This window comes from Salmo trutta, unplaced genomic scaffold (genome assembly GCF_901001165.1).
Source record: "Salmo trutta unplaced genomic scaffold, fSalTru1.1, whole genome shotgun sequence".
NCBI classification, from domain to species: Eukaryota; Metazoa; Chordata; class Actinopteri; order Salmoniformes; family Salmonidae; genus Salmo; species Salmo trutta.
This window is the reverse complement of record NW_021822689.1, coordinates 56-12,808: the sequence shown is the minus strand read 5'-3', so window position 1 is coordinate 12,808 and position 12,753 is coordinate 56. Positions and strand designations below refer to the sequence as shown.

The 12,753-nt window shown below is 47.4% G+C and overlaps 1 protein-coding gene across 1 annotated transcript; it reads right to left on the bottom strand.

The window, feature by feature from the left end:
- Nucleotides 1–1,050: 1,050 nt before the first annotated feature.
- On the bottom strand, nt 1,051–5,415 carry LOC115183492 (ATP-binding cassette sub-family G member 2-like). The gene is made up of 5 exons (XM_029744699.1): nt 5,224–5,415; nt 4,651–4,805; nt 3,950–4,039; nt 1,496–1,548; nt 1,051–1,291 (listed from the first exon to the last, which is right to left on the bottom strand). The coding sequence occupies exons 1-5, from the start codon at nt 5,228–5,230 to the stop codon at nt 1,231–1,233; spliced, it is 366 nt and encodes a 121-aa protein (XP_029600559.1). The 5' UTR covers nt 5,231–5,415; the 3' UTR covers nt 1,051–1,230.
- Nucleotides 5,416–12,753: the final 7,338 nt, after the last annotated feature.

Below are 12,753 nucleotides of genomic sequence, written 5' to 3'. Positions count from 1 at the left end.
AGTAAGGCCAAATAAAAATGTTCATCAAATATTTGTTTTATATATTGCCTCAAGGAGTCTTAAAATTCTAAATCAAATAACAAAAAGATCCTTGGTATGACCTTCTTAAAACAATTCCATATAGTTCAGTAGAACCCCTCCCTCGGCATAGACAGGACTTAGACTGTAGTAAGGCACCAAAAAACAAGATCAGCACATCATATAACATTATTACACCACTACATTTCTACAACACAAAATTTACAATACAACAATACAACAATATTACAGTGTACTAGAGTGGAGAGTGCGTGTGCTAGCGTGTGTGTCTCTTCACAGTCCCTGTTGTTCCAGAAGGTGTAGTTTCATGTGTTACTTCCAGCGGTTGATCCGTCTGAGCTGTATGTAGGCCAAGACCATACACACCGTTATGATCCCACCCAGAGCTACATGGTTCTGCCAGAAACCCCAGGTACTGTAGTCTATTCCCTGGGTCTCCAGGTACACCTCCCCTGGAAGACTGAGAGAGAGGGGGGGGGTTAAAGGTCATAAACCCCAGGTACTGTAGTCTATTCCCTGGGTCTCCAGGTACACCTCCCCTGGAAGACTGAGAGAGAGGGGGGGGGGGGGGTTAAAGGTCATAAACCCCAGGTACTGTAGTCTATTCCCTGGGTCTCCAGGTACACCTCCCCTGGAAGACTGAGAGAGAGGGGGGGGGTTAAAGGTCATAAACCCCAGGTACTGTAGTCTATTCCCTGGGTCTCCAGGTACACCTCCCCTGGAAGACTGAGAGAGAGAGGGGGGGGGGGGGTTAAAGGTCATAAACCCCAGGTACTGTAGTCTATTCCCTGGGTCTCCAGGTACACCTCCCCTGGAAGACTGAGAGAGAGGGGGGGGTTAAAGGTCATAAACCCCAGGTACTGTAGTCTATTCCCTGGGTCTCCAGGTACACCTCCTCTGGAAGACTGAGAGAGGGGGGGGGGGTTAAAGGTCATAAACCCCAGGTACTGTAGTCTATTCCCTAGGTCTCCAGGTACACCTCCCCTGGAAGACTGAGAGAGGGGGGGGGGGGGTTAAAGGTCATAAACCCCAGGTACTGTAGTCTATTCCCTGGGTCTCCAGGTACACCTCCCCTGGAAGACTGAGAGAGAGGGGGGGGTTAAAGGTCATAAACCCCAGGTACTGTAGTCTATTCCCTGGGTCTCCAGGTACACCTCCCCTGGAAGACTGAGAGAGGGGGGGGGTTAAAGGTCATAAACCCCAGGTACTGTAGTCTATTCCCTGGGTCTCCAGGTACACCTCCCCTGGAAGACTGAGAGAGAGAGAGAGAGAGAGAGAGAGAGAGAGAGAGAGAGAGAGAGAGAGAGAGAGAGAAAGAGAGAGAGAGAGATGTTGAATTACAGAGATCTGCCACACGCCACACGGTGGCGGTGTCAGCATTTAGATGGATGGCTGAGGAGCATAAAAGGAGAGTATAGAGAGAAAGAGAGAATGAAAGAAGGAGAGGAAAACTTACATGGTTGTGTTGCTGTAGAATATCTGTCCTTTAAACTCATTGATGGTCACAGCCTGATGGGGAGACAGAGGGAACGAATAAACACACTATTACTATCAGACTGTCCAACTCTCTAATAGGACCATCAGACTGTCCAACTCTCTAATAGGACCATCAGTCAGACTGTCCAACTCTCTAATAGGACCATCAGACTGTCCAACTCTCTAATAGGACCATCACACTGTCCAACTCTCTAATAGGACCATCAGACTGTCCAACTCTCTAATAGGACCATCAATCAGACTGTCCAACTCTCTAATAGGACCATCAATCAGACTGTCTAACTCTCCAATAGGATCGTCAATTAGACTGTCCAACTCTCTAATAGGATCGTCAATCAGACTGTCCAACTCTCTAATAGGACCATCAATCAGACTGTCTAACTCTCTAATAGGACCATCAATCAGACTGTCTAACTCTCTAATAGGACCATCAGACTGTCCAACTCTCTAATAGGACCATCAGACTGTCCAACTCTCTAATAGGACCATCAGACTGTCCAACTCTCTAATAGGACCATCAATCAGACTGTCCAACTCTCTAATAGGACCATCAATCAGACTGTCCAACTCTCTAATAGGACCATCAATCAGACTGTCTAACTCTCTAATAGGACCATCAATCAGACAGTCTAACTCTCTAATAGGACCATCAATCAGACTGTCCAACTCTCTAATAGGACCATCAGACTGTCTAACTCTCTAATAGGACCATCAGACTGTCCAACTCTCTAATAGGACCATCAGACTGTCCAACTTTCTAATAGGACCATCAATCAGACTGTCCAACTCTCTAATAGGACCATCAGACTGTCCAACTCTCTAATAGGACCATCAATCAGACTGTCCAACTCTCTAATAGGACCATCAATCAGACTGTCCAACTCTCTAATAGGACCATCAATCAGACTGTCCAACTCTCTAATAGGACCATCAATCAGACTGTCTAACTCTCTAATAGGACCATCAATCAGACTGTCCAACTCTCTAATAGGACCATCAGACTGTCCAACTCTCTAATAGGACCATCAGACTGTCCAACTCTCTAATAGGACCATCAATCAGACTGTCCAACTCTCTAATAGGACCATCAATAAGACTGTCCAACTCTCTAATAGGACCATCAATCAGACTGTCTAACTCTCTAATAGGACCATCAATCAGACAGTCTAACTCTCTAATAGGACCATCAATCAGACTGTCCAACTCTCTAATAGGACCATCAGACTGTCTAACTCTCTAATAGGACCATCAGACTGTCCAACTCTCTAATAGGACCATCAGACTGTCCAACTTTCTAATAGGACCATCAATCAGACTGTCCAACTCTCTAATAGGACCATCAGACTGTCCAACTCTCTAATAGGACCATCAATCAGACTGTCCAACTCTCTAATAGGACCATCAATCAGACTGTCCAACTCTCTAATAGGACCATCAATCAGACTGTCCAACTCTCTAATAGGACCATCAATCAGACTGTCTAACTCTCTAATAGGACCATCAATCAGACTGTCCAACTCTCTAATAGGACCATCAGACTGTCCAACTCTCTAATAGGACCATCAATCAGACTGTCCAACTCTCTAATAGGACCATCAGACTGTCCAACTCTCTAATAGGACCATCAATCAGACTGTCCAACTCTCTAATAGGACCATCAATCAGACTGTCCAACTCTCTAATAGGACCATCAATCAGACTGTCTAACTCTCTAATAGGACCATCAGACTGTCTAACTCTCTAATAGGACCATCAGACTGTCCAACTCTCTAATAGGACCATCAGACTGTCCAACTTTCTAATAGGACCATCAATCAGACTGTCCAACTCTCTAATAGGACCATCAGACTGTCCAACTCTCTAATAGGACCATCAATCAGACTGTCCAACTCTCTAATAGGACCATCAATCAGACTGTCCAACTCTCTAATAGGACCATCAATCAGACTGTCCAACTCTCTAATAGGACCATCAATCAGACTGTCTAACTCTCTAATAGGACCATCAATCAGACTGTCCAACTCTCTAATAGGACCATCAGACTGTCCAACTCTCTAATAGGACCATCAATCAGACTGTCCAACTCTCTAATAGGACCATCAGACTGTCCAACTCTCTAATAGGACCATCAATCAGACTGTCCAACTCTCTAATAGGACCATCAATCAGACTGTCCAACTCTCTAATAGGACCATCAATCAGACTGTCCAACTCTCTAATAGGACCATCAATCAGACTGTCTAACTCTCTAATAGGACCATCAATCAGACTGTCCAACTCTCTAATAGGACCATCAATCAGACTGTCTAACTCTCTAATAGGACCATCAATCAGACTGTCCAACTCTCTAATATGATCATTACATGTAGACTCCCTCCCTCCCTCCCTCCCTCCCTCCCTCCCTCCCTCCTACCTCTAGGCCGTAGCGGAAGATGCTGATCCATTTCAGCCATGACAACCAGGACAACATGGAGTTAAGGTTGACCAGGAACCCTCCAAACACCTAGAGAAACCATGACAACCAGGACAACATGGAGTTAAGGTTGACCAGGAACCCTCCAAACACCTAGAGAAACCATGACAACCATGACAACATGGAGTTAAGGTTGACCAGGAACCCTCCAAACACCTAGAGAAACCATGACAACCAGGACAACATGGTGTTAAGGTTAACCAGGAACCCTCCAAACACCTAGAGAAACCATGACAACATGGTGTTAAGGTTAACCAGGAACCCTCCAAACACCTAGAGAAACCATGACAACCAGGACAACATGGAGTTAAGGTTGATCAGGAACCCTCCAAACACCTAGAGAAACCATGACAACCAGGACAACATGGAGTTAAGGTTGACCAGGAACCCTCCAAACACCTAGAGAAACCATGACAACATGGTGTTAAGGTTAACCAGGAACCCTCCAAACACCTAGAGAAACCATGACAACCAGGACAACATGGAGTTAAGGTTGACCAGGAACCCTCCAAACACCTAGAGAAACCATGACAACCAGGACAACATGGTGTTAAGGTTAACCAGGAACCCTCCAAACACCTAGAGAGAGAGAGAGAGTTAGTGTGTGTCTGAGTGTTTGAGTGTGTTTGTGTGTCTCTCACCATCATGAAGACGAAAGGCAGGGCGATGAGGACGTTGGCCATAGCGAAGGAGGAGACAGAGGCTGATACCAGGAACGCTAGACTGACCCCAGCTAGACTGACCAGGGACATCGTCAGCGCAAAGAGCAGGAACGCTGTGAAGGCTGGCTTCAGACCTGGTGGAGGGAGGGAGGGGAGGGAGGGAGGGAGGGAGAGAGGGAGGGAGAGAGACATTTTATCATAGAAGGAAGGATGATTAATGACCTGTGTGTGTGTGTGTGTGTGTGTGTTCTGACCTGTGTGTGTGTGTGTTGTGTGTGTTCTGACCTGTGTGTGTTGTGTGTGTTCTGACCTGTGTGTGTGTGTTCTGACCTGTGTGTGTTGTGTGTGTTCTGACCTGTGTGTGTGTGTGTGTTCTGACCTGTGTGTGTTGTGTGTGTTCTGACCTGTGTGTGTTGTGTGTGTTCTGACCTGTGTGTTGTGTGTGTTCTGACCTGTGTGTGTGTGTGTGTGTTCTGACCTGTGTGTGTTGTGTGTGTTCTGACCTGTGTGTGTGTGTTCTGACCTGTGTGTGTGTCTGTGTGTGTTTCATACCCATCATATAGTAGGCGATGGCTGAGAAGATGAAGATAGGTACAATACGGTTAGGGATGAGGTCAGCGAATATCTTAGACAGGAAGTAGACGGACGTACGGTAGTACCCACTAGAGTTCTCATGGCTGAAACACACAGAGAGAGAGAGAGTCAGAACACACACAGAGAGAGTCAGAACACATACAGGGAGAGTCAGAACACACACAGAGAGAGTCAGAACACATACAGGGAGAGTCAGAACACACACAGAGAGAGTCAGAACACATACAGAGAGAGTCAGAACACACACAGAGAGAGTCAGAACACATACAGGGAGAGTCAGAACACACACAGAGAGAGTCAGAACACATACAGGGAGAGTCAGAACACACACAGTGAGAGTCAGAACACATACAGAGAGAGTCAGAACACACACAGAGAGAGTCAGAACACACACAGAGAGAGTCAGAACACATACAGGGAGAGTCTTACCACAGCGCTTGAGGAGGTAAAGGCCACCATGAGGAAAGAGCTAGTGCAGGTAAAGGAGGAGATGGCAAAGGAGTTGTCTGTCATCAAGAGGGTGCTACAGCACAGAGAACAGACTGTAGAGACTCCCAGAGAGAAGCTGCAGCCCCTCACCACCCCTAACAACCCCACTGACCCACCTTTACCCACAATCCCCCCCCATATCGACAACACTTTACCCACACCCCCAGTCAACAAAGAGGCCCACATGGAGACACCTACTACAGAGAGAAGTTCTCTGGCCCCCCCTGACACACCCCCACACACCCCTCCATGTACACAGGCCCTGTGTACCCCTGCCCCACACACCCCTCCATGTACACAGGCCCTGTGTACCCCAGCCCCACACACCCCTCCATGTACACAGGCCCTGTGTACTCCAGCCCCAGACCGTAAACGCACTAATCTGGTAAAACCCACTGAGGTGGCCATCCTCATTGACTCAAATGGGAAATTCATCCAAGAAGATAAACTCTTCCCCCAAAAACACAAGATGCACTCCACATCCTGTCCTAGCCTGACTTTGGCACACCAGGCCACATCATTATTCACACCGGCACCAACAACCTGCGAGAGGAGCAGGAGAGAGTAGGCAGCCTGGTCAACAGAGTAGCAGAGAGGGCCTCTGAGTGGTTCCCCAACTCCCACATCACCATCTCCACTCTGCTGCCCCGCAAAGACTTTCATCCCCGTACCATTCAGAAAGTCAACGCTGACATCACCAGAGGGTGTGGCCTACTCCCGAACGTACACGTTGCTCACCACCCAACAATCACCCCAGAGCATCTGCACGACCACTCCCACCTGAGGAAGCAGACAGTAGGGATGTTTGCCAAGTCCCTAAAGGACGTAGCACTTGGTAGACAAACACCCCATGCTGTACTGGACAGAGGAGCACCCAGAGACCCCTACCAGACCACTGCACCACCAAGGAGCCCCAGGCCCCTTCAACGCCACACCAGACCCAGTGCACCCCACAGGCCCCACCCACCCCCAGAGCATCACCACTTCCATCGGCTTTGCCAGACTGGACCGGGCCCAGCCTACTACCCCACACCAGACCACCACCTTTACCAGACCAGAGGAAGCCCCCCGGCCCAGACCTGGAAGCCCCCCGGCCCAGACCTGGCCCTCCTCCACTCCACAGGGCCCAACAGCAAGACCAGCGCAGCTACGCAGAGGTCGTCAGAGGACAGGAGAACCCTGTAGGATTAAGTGAGATTAAACAGCTCCTCCAATACATCTGCACTAAACTGCACTAAACACACACGGACGCATACACACACACCACACACACACACACACACACACACACACACACACACACACACACACACACACACACACACACACACACACACACACACACACACACACACACACCTATTGTACTAGTATTTACTTGTTCAATGAATAGGAATATTTATATATATATACTGCTCAAAAAATAAAGGGAACACTTAAACAACACAATGTAACTCCAAGTCAATCACACTTCTGTGAAATCAAACTGTCCACTTAGGAAGCAACACTGATTGACAATAAATTTCACATGCTGTTGTGCAAATGGAATAGACAATAGGTGGAAATTATAGGCAATTAGCAAGACACCCCCAATAAAGGAGTGGTTCTGCAGGTGGGGACCACAGACCACTTCTCAGTTCCTATGCTTCCTGGCTGATGTTTTGGTCACTTTTGAATGCTGGCGGTGCTTTCACTCTAGTGGTAGCATGAGACAGAGTCTACAACCCACACAAGTGGCTCAGGTAGTGCAGCTCATCCAGGATGGCACATCAATGCGAGCTGTGGCAAGAAGGTTTGCTGTGTCTGTCAGCGTAGTGTCCAGAGCATGGAGGCGCTACCAGGAGACAGGCCAGTACATCAGGAGATGTGGAGGAGGCCGTAGGAGGGCAACAACCCAGCAGCAGGACCGCTACCTCCGCCTTTGTGCAAGGAGGAGCAGGAGGAGCACTGCCAGAGCCCTGCAAAATGACCTCCAGCAGGCCACAAATGTGCATGTGTCTGCTCAAACGGTCAGAAACAGACTCCATGAGGGTGGTATGAGGGCCCGACGTCCACAGGTGGGGGTTGGGCTTAGAGCCCAACACCGTGCAGGATGTTTGGCATTTGCCAGAGAACACCAAGATTGGCAAATCCGCCACAGATGAAAGCAGGTTCACACTGAGCACGTGACAGACATGACAGTCTGGAGACGCCATGGAGAACGTTCTGCTGCCTGCAACATCCTCCAGCATGACCGGTTTGGCGGTGGTTCAGTCATGGTGTGGGGTGGCATTTCTTTGGGGGGCCGCACAGCCCTCCATGTGCTCGCCAGAGGTAGCCTGACTGCCATTAGGTACCGAGATGAGATCCTCAGACCCCTTGTGAGACCATATGCTGGTGCGGTTGGCCCTGGGTTCCTCCTAATGCAAGACAATGCTAGACCTCATGTGGCTGGAGTGTGTCAGCAGTTCCTGCAAGAGGAAGGCATTGATGCTATGGACTGGCCCGCCCGTTCCCCAGACCTGAATCCAATTGAGCACATCTGGCACATCATGTCTCGCTCCATCCACCAACGTCACGTTGCACCACAAACTGTCCAGGAGTTGGCGGATGCTTTAGTCCAGGTCTGGGAGGAGATCCCTCAGGAGACCTTCCGCCACCTCATCAGGAGCATGCCCAGGCGTTGTAGGGAGGTCATACAGGCACGTGGAGGCCACACACACTACTGAGCCTCATTTTGACTTGTTTTAAAGTTGGATCAGCCTGTAGTGTGGTTTTCCACTTTAATTTTGAGTGTGACTCCAAATCCAGACCTCCATGGGTTGATAAATTGGATTTCCATTGATTATTTTTGTGTGATTTTGTTGTCAGCACATTCAACTATGTAAAGAAAAAAGTATTTAATAAGATTATTTCATTCATTCAGATCTAGGATGTGTTATTTTAGTGTTCCCTTTATTTTTTTGAGCAGTGTATATATATATAACAGAATAAATGTTAGCTGATATCCTGTTTATCTCACTCTTAACAAGTTATTAGTTAGTAGTTACTGTATTTCTGACTGCTATTCTTTCTTTTTGCAACATGAAATCGCTATCAGTTAGCATGTGGAACATTCAGGGCCTAAACTCATCAACCTTTGGTCTGAAGAGTTTAGCACTGGAGTTCAACAAAAATCTTAAAGATGTTGACGTCATCATGGTGTAAGGCTGACGTTGTCACTCACTGTCCCACAGGCTACAGAGAGGTAATCGTGCCATCACAGAAACACAGCTCTGTCAATAGAGGCAGAGACTCTGGAGGATTGATCATTTGGTACAAATCCCAACTAGAAAATCTAATTGATCCCCTCAAAATTGGCAAATATCACATTTGGTTACAACTAAAAAAAGAACTTGTACTGACAGAAAAAAATGTGTTCCTTTGCGCAATATATATCCCCCCCTCAGAATCCCCATATTACTCAGAGGAGATCTTCCCCACCCTTGAGGAAGAGATGTGCCATTTCCAGGCCCAGGGAAATGTGCTCATCTGTGGGGACACAAATGCGCGCACAGGAACACTACCTGATCTAACGAGCACACAAGGGGACAGCTTTATTACAGGCCATACTGTTTCTAACTGTCTTCATCTCCCCCATAGAAACAACAGTGACAGCACCGTCAACAAAAACGGAAGGGATCTTTTGCAGCTCTGTAGAAGCCTGGGTCTGTACTTTGTCAATGGTAGGTTACGGGGGGACTCTTTGGGGAGATTCACCTACTGCTCACCTCTTGGCCACAGTACAGTAGACTGACTATATGATCACAGACATGGACCCTTTCTCTCTCAGCTCATTCACTGTCAAGCCACTAACACCTCTGTCTGATCACAGCCAAATTACGTTGTTCCTCAAAAGAACAGACCTGGAAACAACCACACATTCACAGCCCAGTAAGCTGTACAACATCAGAAATTCATACAGATGGGCCCAAAACAGCACAGAAGAATATCAGAAAGCAACCTGGAACCAAAATATCCAAACACTCTTAGATAACTTTCTGGATACCACATTCACTCACAGTAAAGAAGGCATCAATCTAGCAGTACGAAACATCAACTATATATTCAGGCAAATGGCAAAAGAAGCACAATTGAAATTGATAAAAAACAAAACAAAAAAAATCACAGATGACAACTGGTTTGATGCAGATTGTAAAATTATAAGGAAAAAACTTAGAACACTATCCAACCAAAAGCACAGAGACCCAAATAATGGTGAATTACGCCTTCATTACTGTGAGACTTTAAAACTCTATAAACGTACAACCAAAAAAGCGCAATACAACAGCAAGCAGCTGATATTAATTGAGGAGTCCATAAACACAAACAACTTTTGGCAAAATTGGAAAAAAAGAAAAAAAATCTAAACGAGGAATTAGCGATACAAAATGGTGACATATGGACAACCCATTTCAAAACACTCTACAACACCGTTCAAATTGACACAAACGCAGAACAACGCCAAATCCATGAGAAGTTGAATGGATTAGAAAAAGCTATAAAGGACAATCAAAACCCATTGGACTCCCCAATTACTGACCAGGAGCTCTATAAGAAACTTCAGGCTCTCAAATTTAAAAAAGCATGCGGACCTGATGGCATCCTAAATGAGATGCTCAAACTCACTAGTGCAAAATTTCAATTGGCTATATTAAAACTGTTTCATTTGATCCTGAGTGTAGGTTATTTCCCTGACATCTGGAATCAAGGACTCATAACCCCAATCTTTAAGAACGGAGACAAATTTGACCCTAACAATTACAGAGGCATTTGTGTGAACAGTAACCTGGGGAAGGTTTTCTGTAGTATTATAAATGTAAGAGTTCTAAACTTCGTTAATAAGCACAATGTCTTGAGTAAAAGCCAAATTGGATTTACACCAAAACATCGCACAACTGATCATATTTACACCTTACACACCCTGATAGATAAACATGTCCACCAAAATAATACCAAAATATACGCTTGCTTTATCGACTTCCAAAAAGCATTTGATTCTATTTGGCATACAGGACTGTTCTACAAAGTTATTGAAAGTGGTGTAGGGGGAAAAACATATGACATAATTAAATCAATGTATACTGGCAATACGTGCAGCATTAAAATTGGTAAGAAAAGAACAGAATTCTTTAACCAGGGGCGGGGCCTTCGTCAGGGTTGCAATCTGAGCCCTGCACTCTTCAATATTTACATTAACGAATTGGCCACTATTCTAGAAAAATCCTCAGCCCCTGGTGTTAGTCTCCACAATTCAGAAGTTAAATGCCTACTCTTCGCAGATGACCTATGCCTGCTGTCACCCACAGCACATGGCCTACAGCAGAGCCTGGACCTGCTAGAGCAGTACTGCCAGACCTGGGCCCTGGCAGTAAACCCCAAAAAGACTAAAATAATGATTTTCCAGAGAAGATCCAGATCTCAGGGAATTAGACCAAAGTTCTCAATTGGTACAAAATATATAGAGTACTGTACACACTACAATTACTTAGGTTTAAAAATAAGCTCAACTGGACACCTTAATGAGGCAGTGTGTCACGGTTGTCTTCGTCCTCTGACGAGATAACGAAATCGTCATCGGAAAATGTGGACCAATACGCAGCAGGTTCGTGAATGCTCATCTTGATTTTTATTCACTACAAAAATGAACATACAAAAATAACAAAATACGAACAACTAACAGTCTGTCAAAGCATAGTGCTTACACAGAACAATCACCCACAAAACACAAACACAAACACACCCTCATTTATGAGACTCTCAATCAAAGGCAGATAGAAAACACCTGCCTTCAACTGAGAGTCCCAACACCAATTCACCAGACATAGAAACAGACATACTAGACTCCACATAGAAATACCTAAACAAACCAACACCCGGAATTACTAAACAAACACCCTTAAACCAAACACACCACCCTGAACCACATAAAACAAATACCCTCTGTCACGCCCTGACCAAACTACAAACAATTAACCTTATATACTGGCCAGGACGTGACAGTACCCCCCCCTTAAAGGTGCTACCCCAGAAGCACCTTAAAAACAAAAACAAACAAAAAAAAATACCCCCAAACAATACCTAAAAGAAAAATTCCCCCTTACTAAAGGGAGGGAAGGGAGGGTGGCTGCGCCTAACGACGGCACTGTGCTACACCCCCCCTCCCCAACACCACCTAATTGGAGGCGGCTCCGGCTCAGGCCGTTCCAGGCTGTCTGGGCAGTCTGGCAGCTCGGGACGGTCAGGCATTTGGCAAACTCGGGACGGTCAGGGCAGTCTGGCACTCGGGCAGGTCAGGGCAGTCTGGCAACTCGGGCAGGTCAGGGGCAGTCTGTCCGCTCGGGGCCAGTCTGGGCAGTCCTGGCCACTACCGGCAGTTCAGGGCAGTCTGGCCACTCCGGCAGTTCATGGGCAGTCTGGCCACTCCGCAGTTTTCAGGGCCTAGTCCTGTCAGCGGGGCAGTCTGGGCAGTCTGGCCACTCCGGCAGTTCAGGGCAGTCTGGCCACTCCGGCAGTTCAGGGCAGTCTGGCCACCTCCACTCCGGCAGTTCAGGGCAGTCTGGCCACTCCGGCAGTTCAGGGCAGTCTGCCACTCCGGCAGTTCAGGGCAGTCTGGCCACTCCGGCAGTTCAGGGCAGTCTGGCCACTCCGGCAGTTCAGGGCAGTCTGGCCACTCCGGCAGTTCAGCGCAGTCTGGCCACTCCGGCAGTTCAGCGCAGTCTGGCCACTCCGGCAGTTCAGCGCAGTCTGGCCACTCCGGCAGTTCAGCGCAGTCTGGCCACTCCGGCAGTTCAGCGCAGTCTGGCCATCCGGCAGTTCAGCGCAGTCTGGCCACTCCGGCAGTTCAGCGCAGTCTGGCCACTCCGGCAGTTCAGCGCAGTCTGACCACTCCGGCAGTTCAGAGCAGTCTGACCCTCCGGCGACTGTTGACTGACGGGCAGCTCCGACGATGTTGACTGACGGGCAGCTCCGACGACTGTT

Bases quoted from the DNA above. Each gene is read 5' to 3' on its own strand.
- LOC115183492 (XM_029744699.1), bottom strand. The intron at 1,549-3,949 runs GTAGGAGGGAGG...TCTCCCCATCAG, and splicing joins TCTTCCGCTACGGCCTAGAG to GCTGTGACCATCAATGAGTT. The intron at 1,292-1,495 runs GTAAGTTTTCCT...TCTCTCTCTCAG, and splicing joins TTCTACAGCAACACAACCAT to TCTTCCAGGGGAGGTGTACC.